The sequence below is a fragment of the Erpetoichthys calabaricus genome, chromosome 13 (assembly GCF_900747795.2).
Source record: "Erpetoichthys calabaricus chromosome 13, fErpCal1.3, whole genome shotgun sequence".
NCBI lineage: Eukaryota > Metazoa > Chordata > Cladistia > Polypteriformes > Polypteridae > Erpetoichthys > Erpetoichthys calabaricus.
In genome coordinates, this window is record NC_041406.2 from 38,389,213 (window position 1) to 38,409,978 (window position 20,766).

Below are 20,766 nucleotides of genomic sequence, written 5' to 3' on the forward strand. Positions count from 1 at the left end.
AAGACCTCTTGACTGGCAAGAACCCGCTGTCCCGAAATTACTGTGATCATATCAGGGAATGCAACTCTGCTTTAGCTTTCACATCAATGGGCACCCACATCGCTCAACCATCTGGCCATGGACCGTATACTTTTAAAATCCACGATCAAATTTATCACCAGGTCTCTCCTTTATATACCAATCCTGACACGTCACCACGATACGGTCAGCTATATATCTTCGATTCTGCTGAGGCTACCACTCAATGTTTGCAAAAGGAATGTAACAACGCTTGCAGTGACATTTTGTTGCTGCAACTAGACAAAATGATATGACAGGTTAATCCCTTCGCTAAGTCTTACATGCAAATGCATGACATTATCACTCACAGTAACCCTGTTGCTGCTGTACGAATGGTGTTCATGGAAAATCCAACTCTGGATATGAGAAGGTATAACGCCCCATCCTGTCAAACTGATGTTGCTGCGATCTTTGTAGGTGAAGACGGGGAACCTCCAGCACAATGCGACATTTGCATATACCCAAGGGGAGATGCTTACACGCGTATCTCTGTACTCAATATGAACTGTGACCCCATGGTTTATCCACTGCTATTCCCTTGCAGAGATCCAGGCTGGCACATACAACTGACCCATGTTGAGGAAAAGCGAACCGCGAAAAGCACACGAGTCATGCAGCTCCAATTTTATGCTTACAGGCTTGCCATGAGATCTTCATTTAGTGTCTTGCATTCCAGTGGCAAACTCTTCCAGCAATACATCGTTGATGCATATGTCAGAACAGAAGGCGCGCGTTTACATTACCTACGGTCCCATCAACAAGATTTGTGTGTAGAGCAATACAGGGAACTGCTGGATGCTGTCGCTGCGAAAGCACAACACCATAATCTCCACCCTGGACAATTGATCATTCTTTCCTCTACCTTTCAAGGCAGTCCAAGGTACATGCAACAGAACTACCAAGACGCGATGGTAATTGTCCGCAAATGTGGAAAGCCTGACTTATTCCTAACCATCACCTGCAATCCTGCTTGGCCGGAAATCTCTAACGCCATTTCCCATCATGAGCAAACAGAACACAGTCCTGACATCGTTGCTCACGTCTTTCAGATCAAACTGCGAGATTTCCTAACAGATATTCTGGAGAAGAATATTTTTGGCAATGTTCTTGCTTACATCTTCGTCATTGAATTCCAAAAACGAGGATTGCCTCATTGCCATATGTTACTTACACTTGACTCATAATCCAAAATAAGGAGCAAGGATGATATAGACAAAATCCCGAAATACACCCTCGACTTTTCCAAATTGTCACTAAATGCATGGTACATGGTCCGAGTGGAACGCTCAACGCCAACTCACCTTGCATGAAAGATGGCATGTGTACCAAAAATTTCCCAAAGGACTTCAACGCCGAGACTCAAGAAAACACACAAGGATACCCCATATACCGCCGAAGACAAGGGAGAACTGCCATTGTTGGCAAATACGATATTGGCAACCGTTGGATAGTTCCTTACAATCCCTGGCTTTCTCAGAAATTCAGTGCTCATATTAACGTTGAATTTTGCGCGTCCATTCAGTGTATCAAGTATCTATATAAGCATGTCTACAAAGGACACGACGCTGTATCCATTGCACTTCACAGGGAGCCAGCCAATGGTGTTTTCCAACATGACGAAATACAGACTTTCCTTGACGGTAGGTATGTTAGTGTTCCTGAGGCTATGTGGCGTTTGAATGAGTATAGTCTTTCAGAAAAATCTCATGTTATTACACGATTACCAGTTAATTTGCCAGAACAACAAGTCATCTTCTTTCATGAGGGTCACGAGGAACAAACGCAACAAAGACAAGCCAACAAAAACACTATGCTGTTAGCTTGGTTTGAACTCAACAAGACAGATCCCGAAGCTGTGGATTTACATTACACTGATGTTCCCCAACATTACACATTCCAAAAGTCCTCTGGAAAATGGAAAAAGAGAATCAGAGGAGGTACAAAAGTGATCGGTAGAATGCCTGTTGTTGCCATTAACGACACCAAACGTTATTACCTCAGACTTCTCCTTACCCGTTCCGTAGGCGTCACAAGTTTCCACCATCTTTAAACGGTCAACGGCGTCGAATGTGACACTTTCAAACAAGCTTGCCAACAATTAGGTCTTCTTAAAGACGACAAGATATGGCATGATACTCTTACAGAGGCATCCCAGAAACGAATGCCACCATTCTTGCGAGAACTTTTCGTTTTCGTCTGTGTCTTTGGTGAACCCCACAACATTTCACGCCTTTGGGACACACATAAACTCTCCCTTTCTGAGGACTTTCTCACAAAATATTCCACACGCACCACTTGCTTATATGCTCTCGCGGAAATTAATGACATGCTGCAACCACATGGCCTCAATTTACACAAATTACACCTACTCCCCACTGACATTCCTCCACTGTGTCATTCATCTCCCAACTTCGACGCTCAGGCTGAACACTCACACGCTATGGAACACTACGACAAACTCAACACAGAACAGAAACATGCTGTTGACACTGTTTTACACGCTGCATACAGTGATTCCCATCCCCGACAAACATGCTTCTTCTTAGATGGTCCTGCAGGAACAGGGAAAACCTTTGTCTACAAAGCCCTGATTCATACCATCAGAGCTAGGGGAGACATTCCTACAACCGTAGCATCTACAGGAATAGCTGCAACATTGTTACCACTGCACATTCCGTTTTTAAAATACCGTTGAGGCTGAATACTACTTCCACATGCAACATCAAACCTACCTCGCCACACGCTCAACATCTTCTGCAATCCAAATTGATAATATGGGACGAGGCGCCAATGACACATGCATACGCATTCCAGGCAGTTGACAGGTTATTACGTGACCTCACTGGTGACACGCAGCCATTTGGAGGCAAAACAATACTATTGGGTGGAGATTTCCGACAAATTCTCCCCGTCATTATGCGTGGCTCCCGAGCACTTACTGTCGCCAGTTGCATTAACAAGAAACCTTTGTGGTGTCACATACATGTTCTTACACTGACGACAAATATGAGAGCTCTTCTTGAAGAACAACATTTCGCAAAATGGCTCCTTGATGTTGGAGACAGGAAAAACGGAATACCTGTGACATTGCCCTCACATTGTTTTCCTTTTATTTCTGATCCCGTTCAACGTGGGTGACACTGACTTCTCAACTGTCACTCTGGAACAACTCAGTACGTGAGCTATATTAAGCGTCACCAACGAAGACTTGCTTCACCTTAATGAACAAGTGCTGAAACTTATATCTACCAACGAAGTGACTTTCACCAACGTTGACTCCATCGTCACAGATGACCCTGCAGATCAACTTTCATTCCCCAAAGAATTTCTTAATAGTCTTACTCCCACTGGCATGCCTCTGCATAAACTCAAAATTGGTTCAGTCATCATGCTTCTCAGAAACCTCCTGCCAGCAAAAGGTCTCTGTAATGGCACTAGACTTTCTGTTTCCAGCATTCACTGCAATGTACTGCAGTGTAAGACTATCGCAGCTGCTACCTCACAAACTGTCCATATTCCCCTGATTTCCCTGACCCCATCAGATTCAAATTTGCCTTTTACTTTTACATGCAGACAATTTCCTGTTAGATTGGCCTTTGCAATGACAATTAATAAGGCACAGGGCCAAACTTACAAAAAGATATGCCTGTAGCTGCCAAAACCAGTTTTCAGTCGCGGACAATTGTATGTTGCTCTCTCCAGAGTTCCATCTTTTCATTCACTCACAGTCGTATCCTCAAACCCACCCCATTTGGACAACTGCGTCTTTCAGGAAGTGTTCACCCATCAATAAATAATTATGCGGCATATGCTATGCCGCGGGTTGGCTAGTATAGATTGTTGTTGTAAGCAGATGCTTTGTTTACAATTTAATACTAATACGGTAGAAGCACTGCGTAATAATGTCCCAGACATTTATTGCATTGTGATTTGTTCTACATATGGAAACACATCCTGATAGGAAAAATACAATTTACAAAATACTTTTTGTGAGCGCACAATGGCACAGTGTGTTCTTTCACCAAGATTTTCTGTAGCTACTTAATTAGTTCAGATTCATGGAAGGTCTTTCGCAGAGTGTTAATATGAAGATCTGGAGGTTACTAGAGACCCAGATGTTACACCCTAAGAATACAAAAGAAATATGCACATTCCACACAGAAGGCACTCCTGGAGTTAAACCTGAGGCTAACAGGTTGTAGGCAACATTTAATTCCTTTGTGGCATTATACTGTCCTGATAATATAAGTCTTGATATAATTTTGTAGCGTATTAATTTTCTAAGGTATGTTTCAAATGTTTATTATTTTATTCCTGATCATTTCTCTTTTGCCTCTCCACTAAAAGCGTTCTTGTATCTAAATTATTCCTACTCTGCAACTGGACTGTAAAAAGCTGAATTACTAGCCATTAATAACATGAATTCATGTATGTCACATGTCATAAGGTGATGGTGGATGCATAAATTATGTCAGAGTTGCCTGGGTTTTTTTAATCGCATATGAATCAGTGTAATTAAGGAACAGGTTAAAGTATAGTATGTTAAGAACTATGAATGTAAAATATTCAAAAGGATAACAGTTGTCATTTTCAAAGGTGTTAAAAATGGTAAAATATAAAAAAAAAAGCATTTGGCCTTCCATTTTGCCTAAATTACATTTGCTTTTCATGCTGTTAAAGTTGAGCTATTTTTGTGCTTCCCTGTAGACGTGGATGAAACTGGGCCAAACGTCGGTGTAAAGACTGCTTAGCTTCCTTTGGAAAGCACACTCAGAGCCAGGATGCCACCACCTTCAGATATTGTGAAGGTGGCCATTGAATGGCCAAAAGAGTTTCCCCGACTAATGGAAATTGATCAGGTGAGTGAACCAATACATCTAATTTCTTTTTTCTTCAGTGGCTAAACTTAAGAACTACAAAGCTTCTGCAGAGAATTCTGTTTTTCTTTGTAAGGATAAAATATAAGCAAATAAATATAGACAGACCTTGTCTGCCAGTGTAATTATACTTGTGAAAAATAATTTGTATTTTAAAGCTTCAAAATCAACATAATCAGTATATGCTTTGTGTTTATGCAATGACATTTTATTGAAATTAATTCACTTTATGTATTTTGGCTGTTTGTAGAAGATAACAGTGATGCTCATAAAGGTTACTTAATTATTTCTTCATGACATCTCTATGCTTAAATTCTTTTAAAAAGAACTTTTTACCAGTAGTAATTCATGTTCAAACCTTAATTTTGAGGAAAAAAAAACTAAAGTGCTGTCATGACCTCATCACTGTGTCTTCAGGGGTTTTCCATTGTTGTTATTTTTACTTATTTATTTACTTACTTACTTATTTGAAATGCTTATTCCACTATGAGGTCTTGGTGGGTCTGATGCTATCTTGGCACCATCAGGCATAAGACAGTAATGAGTTCTTGAACAGGTGACTTTGCAGGGCATATTTACTCTTGAGAATATGCAAACTAACAGATATTGCTGGGTCTGGATTATTAACCCAGGGCTCTGGAGCTATAAGGTCATATCATTAACCGCTGTGCTGCAGCGCTGCTCTTATTGTTGTTATATTATTGCTGGAGTAAGTTTTTATTTTTATTATGTGCTGGCAGGGGTACCCTACGTTGCCTGGGATGGAATAAAGTGAGGTGTGGTCTCTAAATAAATTCCCTTTTGGAAACAGTTCGACCACAAACCAAAATTTCACTTACTAAACCCACCGTAAAGTCTGTATATTAAGTTGGGTTAACTATTGTGATAGAAACTGGGGTGTCAGCCTATCCCAAACCCCAACACGAACACACAAAGAGTCCCGGGTTCAAATAAAGGATGGTTTATTAACCAAATTCCTTCAAAAGTAACAAAATGCATAGGATTTTCTCTCTCTCTCTCCACAATAATCTCTTCTCCTTCCACAATACTCTCTCTGACCACCACACTGCCCTTCTCTAGCTGAGTGCTGCTCTTCATCCTTCCAGCTCCGACTCACCTGGAGAAGGGAGTGAGGTCCCATTCATTAAGGACCCGGGAGTACTTCTGCTCCCAGGACCACTGCCTGATGGATGGACTTCCAGGTCATATGAAAGTCCCATTTTAGGGATAGGATTTCCCGTCAGTGCCCCCTTGTGGCACTCGTGGTCCCCAGCAGGGATGTATTGATGGACTACATCTCCCAGCATTCCCTACTGGTTCCCAAATGGGTGCCAATACAGAGGGCTGCTGCCATCTCTTGTTCTGGAGGAATAAAAAGTCCACAGCAATATCTTCCACTTCGGTGGGCTGTCCGTCCATCTCCTCCAGCCGTCACTTCCAGGTCTCGCTCCTTTCTTTCTCTTGGTCGGAATTCCCATCTGTCTGTTTGGAGCCTTCTGTCTGGGTAAGGAACCATCCCCATCTCTGGTTGGGATGCCCTTCCAACCCGTGTGGCATTTACACTGTAATATATAGGCAAAAATTCATGAAAATACACTCAGATGTTTTGGGGTAATACATCGTTTCAGGTTTGACTTCCCAGCAAAATTCTAAAATTTTAATATACTTGAACAATAATGTAAATACAAAATTTTGTGAAAGTGGACAAAGCCGTTTTGAGTGATGCACTGTTTTTGATACCCTTCCACACCAAAGCCAAACCCACCATTATTTCCATTGAAGCACTGGTGTGAGATATGTCCATTTTTGTTTTAAGTGGTATCAACAGTAATATGCACAAACAATTTCAAGAACATCAGCTCAGCCGTTTTCGTTTGATTGGTGAAAAAAATCTGAGGGTTGAAATGAGGTCCTTAGTTTGCAAAACAGATACAGTCATATGAAAAAGTTTGGGAATCCCCCTCAGCCTGCATAATAATTTACTCTACTTTCAACAAAAAGTATGTCTTTCATTTCCTAGGAACATCTGAGTACTGGGGTGTTTTCTGATCAAATATTTTTAGTGAAGCAGTATTTACTTGTATGAAATTAAATCAAATGTGAAAAACTGGCTTTGCAAAAAATTTGGGTGCCCTTGTAATTTTGTTGATTTGAATGCATGTAACTGCTCAATACTGATTACTTGCAACACCAAATTGGTTGGATTAGGTCATTAAGCATTGAACTTCATAGATAGGTGTGTCCAATCATGAGAAAAGGTATTTAAGGTGGTCAATTGCAAGTTGTGCTTCCCTTTGACTCTCCTCTGAAGAGTGACAGCTTGGGATTCTCAAAGCAACTCTCAAAAGATCTGAAAACAAAGATTGTTCGGTATCATGGTTTAGGGGAAGGCTACAAAAAGCTATCTCAGAGGTTTAAACTGTCAGTTTCAATTGTAAGGAATGTAATCAGGAAATGGAAGGCCACAGGCACAGTTGCTGTTAAACCCAGCAGGTCTGGCAGGCCAAGAAAAATACAGGAGCGGCATATGAGCAGGATTGTGAGAATGGTTACAGACAACCCACAGATCATTGCCAAAAGACCTGCAAGAACATCTTGCTGCAGATGGTATATCTGTACATGGTTCTACAATTCAGCGCAATTTGCACAAAGAACATCTGTATGGCAGGGTGATGAGAAAGAAGCCCTTTCTGCACCCACGCTACAAACAGAGTCGCTTGTTGTATGCAAATGCTCATTTAGATGAGCCAGATTCATTTTGCAGCAAAGTGCTTTGGACTGATGAGACAAAGGAGGCATCTAGAGGCTGTTATATTTGCAAAAAGGAGGCTCAGCTAAGTATTAATGCAATATCTCTGTTGCACCTGTCTAATTTTGTTATGATGCATATTGCATATTTTCTGTTAATCCAATAAACTTAATGTCATTGCTGAAATACTACTGTTTCCATAAGGCATGTTATATATTAAAAGGAAGTTGCTACTTTGAAGCTCAGCCAATGATAAACAAAAATCCAAGAATTAAGAGGAGTTCCCAAACTTTTTTATATGACTGTATACTGTATTTACAATATATATTGTATGTCCTAAATTATATATATATATATTCTATTTATACTTAAAGTGTAACAAAACTTGTTTTTCTACTATTTGGCTATAAGGAGGCAGTGTTTTTCCTGTAGAGCCAAGAGTAAGGGAGAAATCAACCTTACATATTAACATAGTCCATCTCAGCCACATGGGGAAAACATGCAGGTTTCACAATGAATGTGCTCAGTCAGGTCTTGATTTAAAGCAAAGACACAAGACATACAGGACATACTTTCCTATCAATTGAAACAGTCTGCAGTTCTTCCTGTGGAATGCCTACAAACTCCTGGGGTTTCTGAAAACTGAGTTTTTCCAGTGTTTCCCAGTCTTATTCTTACAAATGCTCCTAACATGCTTAGTACAATTCCCATTGGTAGCACTCAGGATGAACTCTCACTAGATGTCCAAAGCACTTCACTCTACCTGAAGAGCATCCTTGAGCATGAGGATTCTAGGGATCCTCACCCGATTAGAAAGATCGAGTCCATTACGTGGACTCACTCAGGAGTGATTATCTGAAACCCGGTCTCATTTTTTTTAGCTGCAGACACAGCTGATTTAGGTGAGATTATTGATATAGATGGACTGGTAAATTGAGACCTTTATCAAGTAATTGTCTTCTTCTTTACTTTTACTTACTGGCACGGATGCTGTTGCTGCATCTTAACCCTAGTTATGAATAATAATTCAGAATTTTTAAATTTGTCTGTTTCTGGGAGATGCAACATTTGTCAGCTACAGAGTTAAGACTCTATTCCAGGAGGGATTCATGACCTTATATATAGAAGTGACAATTCTCATCCCAGCTGTATTATGCTGAGCTTTAGATTGTTTCCGTTACTCTTGCTTTGGAGAAGGGGGTATTCTTCTGGTTAGCTTGCTGTCCCCTCATTTCCTTCTCAGCTTCTAGCTTAATTCTAATTAGATGTCTGTATGAGTCCTGCTCCTCCCAAAGTAACAGTGCTTGTCCCATTACTGCACCATACATATAGTAACTGAGACAGGAATAGAAAGCTGTTCCCTAGAGCTGTGAGACTGCAGCAATGCCATTGCCACCCTTAATGTATTAACAATTTAGCATTATTATACTTAACACAGAAATAACAGGTATTGCTTTTTGGGATCAGTATTAATCTATCAGTGTTCAGAATTTGCCACCAAACTCTGCTATTTAATCATCTTTGACATTGTTGCAGTTTGTGTTGCTTGCCAAATTCAGAAACATCAAGTTATAAACTATGGGGGGTTCTCGGTGTCTGGTGTGCTGATGGGTAAATTTATGGGTGTTCATACAGTCTGACAGTCTACACACATTTTGCAGAAGTGAACATTTCTTCTTCATTTTACTTGCAGTCTCAGCACTGTCACCTTCATAGTGTTTTCTAGATGTTTTCTAAAAAGGACACTGTTCAGATGATGAACTAACACGGAGTATGGCTAGCAATGGAAAACTACATTTTGCAGATTATGTATGTAGGATGTAATCACTGACAGATCACTTTGACTGTGGAGTGATAGTGCATGTTATGCAAGCATGACATTAAACATGCTCTTAGCTATATAATAACATAAGTCGTTTCACAAGCAAGTGAAATTGAACATCATTCAGGCTAGTCAAATTTGTCTGTTTAACTAATAGGTAAGTTGTTAGTGTACCTTAGTTCCCTTTTAAAAGTTGTCATGATTTCTACTCCATGTACTTGATTCAGTAGTCTGTTGTTCTTAAGCACACTTTACCTTTTCCTCATTTTTGGTGCGTTAAGCCTACGGACCTATATGTGAGTGAACACTAGAGAAAGGTTTGTGATGGCTTTATATATCTTAAAGCTACTATGTGTTAAATAGCAGTAGTTAGAGATCTGCTTTAGGTTTCTTTATATTTATGGAATTTTAGGCAATAATGTAGCCGACAGTGAAAAATTAAAGTTAGTATTGTGACTACTAAAGGGTTAACAACGAGACAAAAATAGCATCTGAAACAAACACACAAAACAAACCTTTTTTAGATAAGAAGAGCTGCTGAACCATGAGAAGTACTGAAAACAAAAATAGAGTTTCTTGCCTAGAAGAATGATTGGATGCATATCAAGGCAGAAAAGTTTTTCTTTTGTTTAGTGCTATGCGTAGATGTTTTATGAAAAAATGTAATATAAAGATACAGTAATCCCTCTCCATCGCGGGGGTTGCATTCCAGAACCCCCCGCGAAAGGTGAAAATCCGCGAAGTAGAAACCATATGTTCATATGGTTCGTTTTATATATTTTAAGCCCTTATAAACTCTCCCACACTATTATAAACATTTCCCGTACAATTATACAGCATAAACCCTTTGTATTCTCTTAGATATTAGGTAAGATTTGTTGAAATTATGTATGTAAACACAGTTTATATATAGTAAAACCTAAATATTATTTTAAAGATATCGAGCGTCTCCGATATCACATATGTTACAGCCATTACGACAGACAGGCCACCAGCAATAAATACGTACAATGCAAGAAAAATTGTATACAGTAAAATGTGTGTACAGTGACACTAAACTATGTCCATGTAATAAGTATTGTACGTAGATAATTAATTATGGTTACTCACCAACAATGACACGACGACTTATCCGATAACGATGAGTTTAATTTTACTGCACAACAAAGGAAAGCGTTACAGCTCTTCTAAAGGAGCCTCTTCAGGCGACAGTGTAGCACCGCCGTTGTTCTTCTTCCAGCACTCTTCAATCCAAATCCCTAAAGCAGATTCCATCCAGACTACTGCCTTATCACGTCCACTTGCAACTCGTTTTGCGCCCTGGTTAAAGGACACTGCGGCCGTAGATCTTATCTGCTTTTCCTCCTTTTTAAATAAAAAGAATCGTGGACTCATTGATGCTGTAATGGTGTCCTGCAGTGCTGTAGCTGTTCCCTTCCTTCAACATATCCAAAACTTTTACCTTTTCTGCAATCATTTGCATCTTCTGTTGGCACTTGGACACGGCCCCTGAAGCAGTAGAAGGAGCACGTTAATGCTGAATGAGTGAGATGAGACTTCCTGGTTAATGTAGCACTCCGTCGCTGAGCCAATCAGCAGCACACAGGAACTTAACTGCGTGCTCTGATTGGTTAGCTTCTCAGCCATCCGCCAATAGCATCTCTTGTATGAAATCAACAGGGCAAACCAACGGAGGAAGCAAGTACCAGAAGTAAAAAGACCCATTGTCCGCAGAAACCCGCGAAGCAGGGAAAAATCCGCGTTATATATTTAGATATGCTTACATATAAAATCCGCGATAGAGTGAAGCCGCGAAAGTCGAAGCGCAATATAGCAAAGGATTACTGTAGTCTGAAAGCAGTGCCAAGCAGTGGATTTATTTGCTTTATTGCCATAATAAACTCAGTTGCATGGTATTTGATTGGGTGAAGATTATACAATAAAAAGCGTATACCATTAAAACATCAGTGCCTTCATGCAGTATAAACTGTATTTATCATTCTTTGATATTCTTCAATAGCCCCTGGAGAATTAAGGCTATGTTCACACTACTACCTTTTTGCTTTAAAAACTCAGACATTAGTCTCTGTTTTAGCCTACACCAGTGTTTTTAACCCCTGAAAACTGAAATTTTTAAAATGTTCTCCACACCTGTAAACTTACAATGTCTCATTCCCTGATTGGTCACACTTCACAGAAGAAAACCATATTCCAACATGGCAGGTATAGTATAGTTGTTTTCCATGGCGTTTTGTTTTGTTGTTTACATGTGTGCATCCAATTTGTGTTTTGTACAGTTTGAATACTGCATACATGTGTAGAAGACAAATAATTTACCAGCTGTTACAGCTTTCAGATTATACTAAATTTTGTGGCTGGGGGTGTTACTATCTCTTCAAGGATTTTTCTGTTGATTGCACAAGCCCTGTATAGGTAATATGTGTATGTCATTTGTATTTTTGGCTGTGTTAGTGTGGAAAGAGATACTCATAAACGATGTGAAAACACTAGTGTGGACAGAGATTGTTTTTGCTTAAAAACATTATGTTTAAGTGAAAATATAATACTGTGGACAAAGCCTAAGAAAATAACACCACACAAGTTAATTTTTATACATTAGGTAAGAAGGAAATCTTTGAGTTACTTCATCAATTCAAACTTATATTTATTATGAAGTTGACCAATTGTTGAAAGTATAAGGAGTGAAGGAGCTTTGCTAGTGTAAGATCTGACATTAAATAAATGGAGAATAATACACACTAAGTTATAACTTTTCATTAAATCTTCCATAAAGCAACAATCAAGAGCATACAATAGAAATTGAGTGATACTTTCTCTTTCCACCTATTCAGAAGATAATCCACAGATTAAACATTTTAATTGTATTGTAGACAGTGTTTTTATTCTTTGCTGCACATTGCAGTTTTTTCATCATGTACATTTACAGTATACAGTATCATTCATCAACTTGTATTATTGATTAACTTTTTGGCATTATATTTTCAAAGCTTCAGTTTCTAGCCCTGAACATCAGCCAACAAAAGTAACCAAGTGGAAGTATGTAAGATCTTATTACTCTATCAAATCTTGAAAATGTCTTTTGACTCTGATTGCTGTACATAATGAAACCAGTGATCACTGTATGCTCCTTAATAGGTGTACTGGATGGCATTATCTTCAACAGTTACAGTAAATGGGAAAGGAATAAGGAATGGCTGAATTGAATTTTATCTGTCATCTTGTAAAGTAACTGACATGGAATAAACTGCCCCTGGCATCAGATTGAAGCAGTTCTTTATGTGTATAGAGGCAGAATAACAAATCATTAAAGTCATTTATGTAAAGGCAGACTCCTGTTACTGTGGGATTTTTGATATCATATTTACTAAGGCTTATGTATGAAAAAGTTCTGTAACAAAAAAAAAAGAATGCAGAAGCAAGTTCCTTCTTTATTTAGTGGACTAACACTGTGCAAGAGAAAATGATTATTATGTGCATGAAGTATTTTACTGTGCAGTGTTTGCTTTGTATTGTTCTCTATTTATTTAATGTCAAGTCTTATACTAACAAAGCTCACTCTCTGTCTTTTACTCTGTACTTAATTTGTAATCTGTACTGGGTTATTCCTCCAAACCACCCAGGAATGAGTCCTTGATTCAGGAGCCACTTTTGCCATTTTCTGTTAAGCGTTTGGAGTCTTGTGAGCAGTCTGTAAAATCAGTCAAAAGAAGACCTAGTTTTTACAGGCCTGCCTTGCTATTTGTGTAAATCTGTTGGAGATATTAAACTGTCTACAGTTTACAGTGTACCAAAGTCACCCATACCACCCCTGTCTTCACTTGACTCATCCTTTTAGTTCCTAGCCCTAAATTACCAGTACATTTCATGCATGATAGATTAATCCTTGAATCTTTAAGTGTGATCAAACTCTATAGATAACCATACTGTTGCTGTTTTTCTTTACATTCCAGTGTATTTTATACAGCTCCTTACTGCAGTTAACTGAAGAACTTTGGTCAATGAAAGGGATTACTTTTGCCATTTAATGTTCAAAGTAAAAAAAAAATAAAATAAAAAAAAACTTTAGCCTTGCTAATTTAAAAAAAAAACAGTGCTTAGGGTGTGTAACATATAATTGGTGAGCGTATGTATTTCTAAAATCAGTTAGTCATTATTCTATCAATCAATCATTAATAGTAAAAATAATAAAAGCTAGTTTTATATTTTTTGTGTATATATAATATGTATGTATGTATGTGTGTGTACTAGCCATCCCCCGCATTAGTGAAACAGGACAATGAGGAGGGCCCTGCTCAGCTCTCTGCTCTTAAAGTCACTCTTCCCCTTCCCCTTGGCCTGCAGCCTATGTCTCGGATTAGCGCGAATATATTGCTCCTGCTAGCGAACTGTGATTCTTAGCGCAATGAGAGAAGTCGCAAAATCAACCGGAATGTTCAAGCAAATTATAGATAAAAAGATCTAAATCCGTTAAGTAATTCTCTCATTCGCTAACTAAGCAGAGTTAAGGTTACGCCCCGGGGCAGACGCGTGAGGAGGGCCCTGCCCCCGTCCCCGCATCCCGATGAGTCTCTCTCGGATTCGCAATAATAAATCAGTACCACAGGTGAACTATGATTCTTAGCACAATGAGAAAGTCGCAAAATCAATGGTATGTTCAAGCAAATTATAGAAAAAACCCGATGTAAATCCATTAAGTAGTTCTCGTGTGAAAAGTGGACAGACATACAAACAGGTCTAAAAAACTATAAGACATTTCGTGCTTGGACCACAAAACGTTTAAAACCGTTTCTTAGCGAGCACCTATGGGCCAAGGGTAACCTACATTCCAAATTTCAAGACCTCATGGTTTGGGAGATTTCGTGATGAGTATATACTGTATATATATATATATATATATATATATATATATATATACACACTGTGTTTCCCCAAAAATAAGCCCTAGCATGATTTTCAGGCTGCTCTGTAATTTAAGCCCTGCCCCCAAAATAAGCCCTAGTCAAGATCGTCAGCTGAAAAGTAAAGCGCCTAAGGCCAGGTTTATACTTCACGTGATGTGACGCATGTGCCCGAAACATCCATTAAATTCCAAGGACACCTTGCCACAATATCTCTGATAAGGATGTTTAACGATTACATCCATCAATTCGGGGATGCGCCCATTCCAGCAGCATTGGTGCTTGACAGAAACAAAATCCCTGGGTGGGGCATCAGCTCATCGCAAGGTGAACACAAGCACACAAATACACTAACGTCATTGTAGCTTCACCAAATCCCCAAACCTTCGTGTCTTTGGACGGAAAACTGATCACACTATAGGAACCCACCAGGAAAACATGCAAAATCCAGGCAGGGATCACAAGGGATGGGACTCCCTGCAAGACAGCAGCGCTACCACTCTGCCACTGTGCCACCCCATATGTGTAACTATTAACAGTATTCATTATTTAAACAAAGTTAACGATTTATCTGTAAAATGTAACATACATATTTTAATGCATTTCATCATGAAAGTAATATCAAGTATAAATCTAAGAATTGTAAATGTGCAGAGAGCTGGAATATCATAAATTTAATGTTTTCTGTGAGGCGATCTATTGCTGCTGTCGGGTCAGGAGGAAGCCCCAGAAGAGCGTAGTATGTTACACATACTGTATATACATATACAGTATACATGATCTGCTAAGTTTTCAGTCTCTGAAATGCCTTGTGGACCGTAGCTGAACTGCTGCCCTACCAGCACCCCATGCAGCCTGTCAGGATGGACAGTTATAAAAGAGGATAATAGCTGCTTGAGACATTCAAGGCCTTCCTTAGCAGCCCTGATCAGAGCTGTAAGGATCTTGCAACCCTGCATTAAATTAAGAAAATTAGAAAAGGGATAAATGGAGGGGAGGATGGTACTGTATGGATCTAAATATAATGCATCTGGCAGTGAGAACCATGATGTTGTGAGCACTTAGAATATTTTTTTGGAATGACACTAGCATCAATCTTTTTATAGGTATTAGGTTACTTGATTTGGTATAAGATGGCTTTAATTAAAATATATCTACAGATAAGCATACTTGCAAGATAACAGTATAGTGGCAGGTTTTCAGGTAAATCTGTTCTTTAAATTCACAAAAGAACCAAACCATTTATGACTTAGAAAATCTTGGGAAATAAAAATATAATACCTGACCTTGTTGTTATATTTTTGGTGAAATGTTTTGTCATCCAAAATGAGTCAAATAATAAAGCTCTAAATCTGTGTTATTTGAGCATAGCTTCAATGTGACCTACACAATATCAAGAATCTATAAAGTGACAAGTCAGATATGAGCTTCTGTATTATTTAAACTACAGCAGAATGCCTCTCTGTTTCTCTGTGCAGTCTGATTTATTGTTTACTGTTTTGCCTTTAAAAGAATATTTATGTTGCAATTACCTCCTGCTGCTCATTTTTTTCCTAAAAGCTTTTGGGAGTACTGCAATGATATTGAAAGAAGAAACTTAGACAACTTATTATTTTTTATAGTCATAATGTATTCTTTAGTAGAATTTAAAGGAGTTTGTCCATCTGTCTGTCTATTTAAGATGGTGTGTTAAAGAATGCCACAAAAGGAAAAAAAACTTGATTTACTGAACAAAATTCATGGTTAGGAAAAGTGGGATCCTTTTGTTTAGGACATTTTCATGTAATAGTCATGCACAGGATATACTTTAATCCCTAGTTTCCCAGGGTACTCCACTGCAGGTAGCACATTTGTTAATCGAACTGTGGAAGTGTTAACTTCAGTCACGATCAATAAAAATTCAAAATTTTTTTAGTAATTAATTTTGTGTTGCTGCAGTTCAAATTCAGAGTACAGTCATATGAAAAAAAGTGCACACGAAGTGTTTTGTCTTTTTTAACTTGTGGACATATCAAGATCTGATCTTCAATTAAACAGTATTTGTAGATAATGGTGATGTATAATAAATATCATGACACATTTACAGTTTATAGCTCCTTGTGTATTTTAAATAAGCACAAATATAAATTTCACATGTGGATAATATAAGTCCAGCCCAACGTTGATAATTTCCTCAAATAACTACAATTAGAATCACGTGCAAATGATTAGAACATCGTTAAATAGGATCTTGTCTGAAGCTGTATTATTTCAACCTCAGACATTTAGTTTTGTTTGCACTTTGCTCTTGAAGTGTGTATTATTGCCTTGCCTAGATCGAAGAAAGTCTATGAAGCCTCCAGAAAGAAGGTTTATACTGTAGATGTCAGTGAGTCTGGGAAGAGGTTTAAAAAGATCACCAAACAACTGGAAATCAACCATTCTACTGTCTAGAATGGAAGTGGAGTGAAGTGAAGTGAAGTGGAGAAGACTTCAAACATCTTCCATCTTATCCAGGCCATGCTACACAAGCAAGTTTGGTCTGAGAGGCTGCACAAATTACATCTAAATATTAGATGTGCCAGGAGGAAACCTTTGCTGGTCAGAAAGAACATCAGGGTAAGACTAAAGGTTGCCCATGAATATATAGGCAAAGACCAAGACTCCTGGAACAATATGTTCTTGACAGATGGGGTAAAGATAGCTATTTGGCCCCAATACCAGAATAATGTTTGGTGACAACCAAAGGGAGCATTTGACCAGAAGAACCTGATAACAGCTATAAAACATGGTGGAGGAAATGTTACTGTTTGAGGCTGCTTTTCTGGATTAGGGCCTGGGCAACTCACCATAATGATATCTGCTATGGATTTTTTATTGTACAAAAAGAGTGCTCAAGGATAAGGTGAGACCACCTGTTAGATGACTGAAACTCAGTCGAAAGTGGACCTTGCAACATGACAGTGACCATAAACATACCAATAAATCCACCAATTAATGGCTGAAAAGAAAGAAAGTCAAAGCCCAGATCTGAATCCCATCAAGATGCTTTGGAGGCATTTGAACTGAGCCTGGGCAGCTCACAATCACAGAATCCACTATAAAGTCTTCATTCTGCCTGCTGGAGGATAATGTGAGATCATCTGTGCACAAAATACACCCCTCAAACATTGCCCAGCTGACAGAATTGTGCATGGAGAAGTGGGCAAAACTTTCTTCCTGTCAATGTCAGAGACTGGTGGAAAGTTATAGGAAATGCCTACTTCAGGTTGTTTCTGCAAAAGGGAGCAATACCAGATATTTGAGCCAAGGGTGTACTTAACCTTTTCCACTAACAGAAATGGCAAGGTCAAATTTTCATTACTTTCTTTTTTCCAATTACATCACACTAGCAAAATACCCGCGCTTCGCAGCGGAGAAGTAGTGTGTTAAAGAGGTTATGAAAAAGTAAAGGAAACATTTTAAAAATAACGTAACATGATTGTCAATGTAATTGTGTTGTCATTGTTATGAGTGTTGCTGTCTTTTATATATATAATATGCACACACACACACATAAACATATATATACATATATATATACATATGTACATATACACATATGTACATATACATACGTATATACACATCCACATAAACATATATATACATATACAAATTTACATATCTACATATATATATATATATAGACATAGATATATACATACATACATTCACATAAATTGCGCGTCCCGTTTTGAATCAATACTGGACGGGATTTATCCTGTATTTTTTTTATCATTTTTTTTTTAAAGCAGCGTCTCATGCAAATCATCCCACACGCATTTTATGAAGATGCCTCCTTTCCTACTTTGGATTGGGTAATACTTGATGTCATCGTTAGTTTGATTGGTGTTTTTAACTGTCCAGTGAGGAGGGCGTGTCTTTTAAGTACAGTCTGCAAAGTGTTGGCACTGAGATGTGGCGTCAGCGCCATAGTTGAAGCCCCTAACGTTGCGGTCAGCAAGTGGGCTAACATCCGCCATGTGCCGTCTTTCAGTTGCGAGAAGCAGATCATAGAATGGTTGAAACTGTTGCCCCTAACGTTGCGCCACGGCGTGTAGTTCGTTTATACCTCGTGTCTTCTCATTAAACTTTTATCTCGCGAATATGTTGTTGCAATCCGCAGCGGGAGCGTTTCTATAAACTTAATTTAAACTTACGTTTTACACCGTGCTTTGTTTCCCTTATGAACATGCTTGTATGCTTAACTCGCTCCGTTCTCAATTGTTTAATTAATTTTTTGCTCTTCGCTGTTTGCAGCTGTTCCTCCATTTCCCCCTACTTCGTTCTTTTATCTCGCGAATATGTTATTGCAATCCTTAACGGGAGCGTTTCAATAAACTGATTGAAAATAGTTTTGCATTTACCTTTTTAGTAAAAGGCGAGCTTTTAAGCCTGAGAAATGACCCCGTAAATGCACACGTTTAATTGCACATGTGTTAATATGTATGGTTACACAGTATTAAAAGACAGTGAACAACGTCAGTTACCTTTGTTCCCGCGTTTGATAAAAGGTGAGCTTTTAAGCCTGAGAAATCACCCCGTAAATGCACACGTTTATTTGCACATGTGTTAATATGTATGCTTACACAGTATTAAAAGACAGTCAAAAATTAACGTCATTTACCTTCGTTCCCGCGTGTGACTCGTGCTGTAAATCTCTTCCTTGTTTTTAGTTCACGTGATTACGTAGGAGGCGTGATGACGCGATACGTGACTCCACCTCCTCCATTACAGTGTATGGACAAAAAATATGTTCCAGTTATGACCATTACGCTTTGAATTTCGAAATGAAACCTGCCTAACTTTTGTAAGTAAGCTGTAAGGAATGAGCCTGCCAAATTTCAGCCTTCCACCTACACGGGAAGTTGGAGAATTAGTGATGAGTCAGTCAGTCAGTCAGTGAGTGAGTGAGTCAGTCAGTGAGGTCTTTGCCTTTTATTATTATAGATTCATCTTTAAATACTCTTTAAATGAAGATCAAAGCTTGATGTGTCCTTATGTTAAAAAATTTAAAAAAAAATTGTGAAGTGTACTTACATTTTCACATGACTGTATGTATACGGTTCTATGCAAAGGTTTTAGGCACATGCTGAAATCTGTAATGCTGATATGCTTTCAGAAAACTAAAAAAAATACTAAAAACAGCAGTAAACAGTAAGAAAGTAAAGTACTCTTAGTTGCACTGATCTTATATAATTTAATATTATTTATTGTATCAGTATGCTGCTGCTGAAGAATGTGAATTTCCCATTGGGATTAATAAAGTATCTATCTATCTATCTATCTATCTATCTATCTATCTATCTATCTATCTATCTATCTATCTATCTATCTATCTATCTATCTATCTATCTATCTATCTATCTATCTATCTATCTATCTATCTATCTATCTATCTATCTATCTATCTATCTATCTATCTATCTATCTATCTATCTATCTATCTATCTATCTATCTATCTATCTATCTATCTATCTATCTATCTATCTATCTATCTATCTATCTATCTATCTATCTATCTAAGAAAATGGCCTTGTACTTTGTTCCACGACTCTTGAACAACTTGTCCCAGTACTTCTGGGGACTTTGGCTGTTGCCTTGTTTGCTTTGGCCTCTCCAGGTTATCCTATACAGCATCACTCATGTTGTGATCAGGGCTCTGTGGAGGTCATACCATCTGTTTCAGAACTCCTTGTTCTTCTTTCTGCTGACTATAGTTATTTGTGACATTGAATGTATGTTTATGGTCACTTTCCTGATGTGGTATGAAGTTGAGACCAATCAGACACCTCCCTGATGGTATTGCATGATGAATGGAAATCCATATTTAATTCACAAAATTGGTGATTCCTTTAAATTCTGACCAGATCACAAACTCCATTTTCATCCAAAAATCTGCAGAGAACCTCAACACTCCGCGTCTACCCCAGACAAACTGCCTTCTGTATGAGCCAAAAATTTCAAATTTTAAATCGTCAGTCTAGAGCATTTTCTGCCATTGCGTAGAACTCCAATTCTTGTGTTTTTGTGTGTAGGTCAGGCTCTTGTTGTTTTTCCATTTTTAAGGAATAGCTTTCTGGTTGCAACTTTTTGAAGACTTTTAACATGGCATCTCCATACTGTAGAGGAGTATACTTTGGTTATACTGGTGTCTTTGAGCAGGTTTCAGTTTTGGATGCCTTCTTATTCGAAAGGGATGTCAGTTTGATGCATCTCATTTCTGCTACACTCTGTTTCTGTGGACGACCACTGCATTATTAGTCCTTAGCCTAAATCTGTTTCCCTGTGCTTCCACAGAAGAGTTTGGATAGCAC

At 38.5% G+C, this 20,766-nt stretch overlaps 1 protein-coding gene and 1 pseudogene across 4 annotated transcripts in view; both read left to right on the plus strand.

The window, feature by feature from the left end:
* The window catches only part of elmo1 (engulfment and cell motility 1 (ced-12 homolog, C. elegans)), a 516,270-nt gene that overhangs the window by 170,483 nt on the left and 325,021 nt on the right, over positions 1-20,766 (plus strand). For all 4 annotated transcript variants that reach the window (XM_051935959.1, XM_028818136.2, XM_028818137.2 and 1 more), the window contains exon 3: positions 4,768-4,919. In XM_051935959.1, the coding sequence (XP_051791919.1) occupies positions 4,842-4,919 (78 nt within the window). In that variant the 5' untranslated portion in view covers positions 4,768-4,841. The remainder of the gene's footprint in view (positions 1-4,767; positions 4,920-20,766) is intronic.
* Positions 669-2,110, plus strand: LOC114664117 (uncharacterized; annotated as a pseudogene).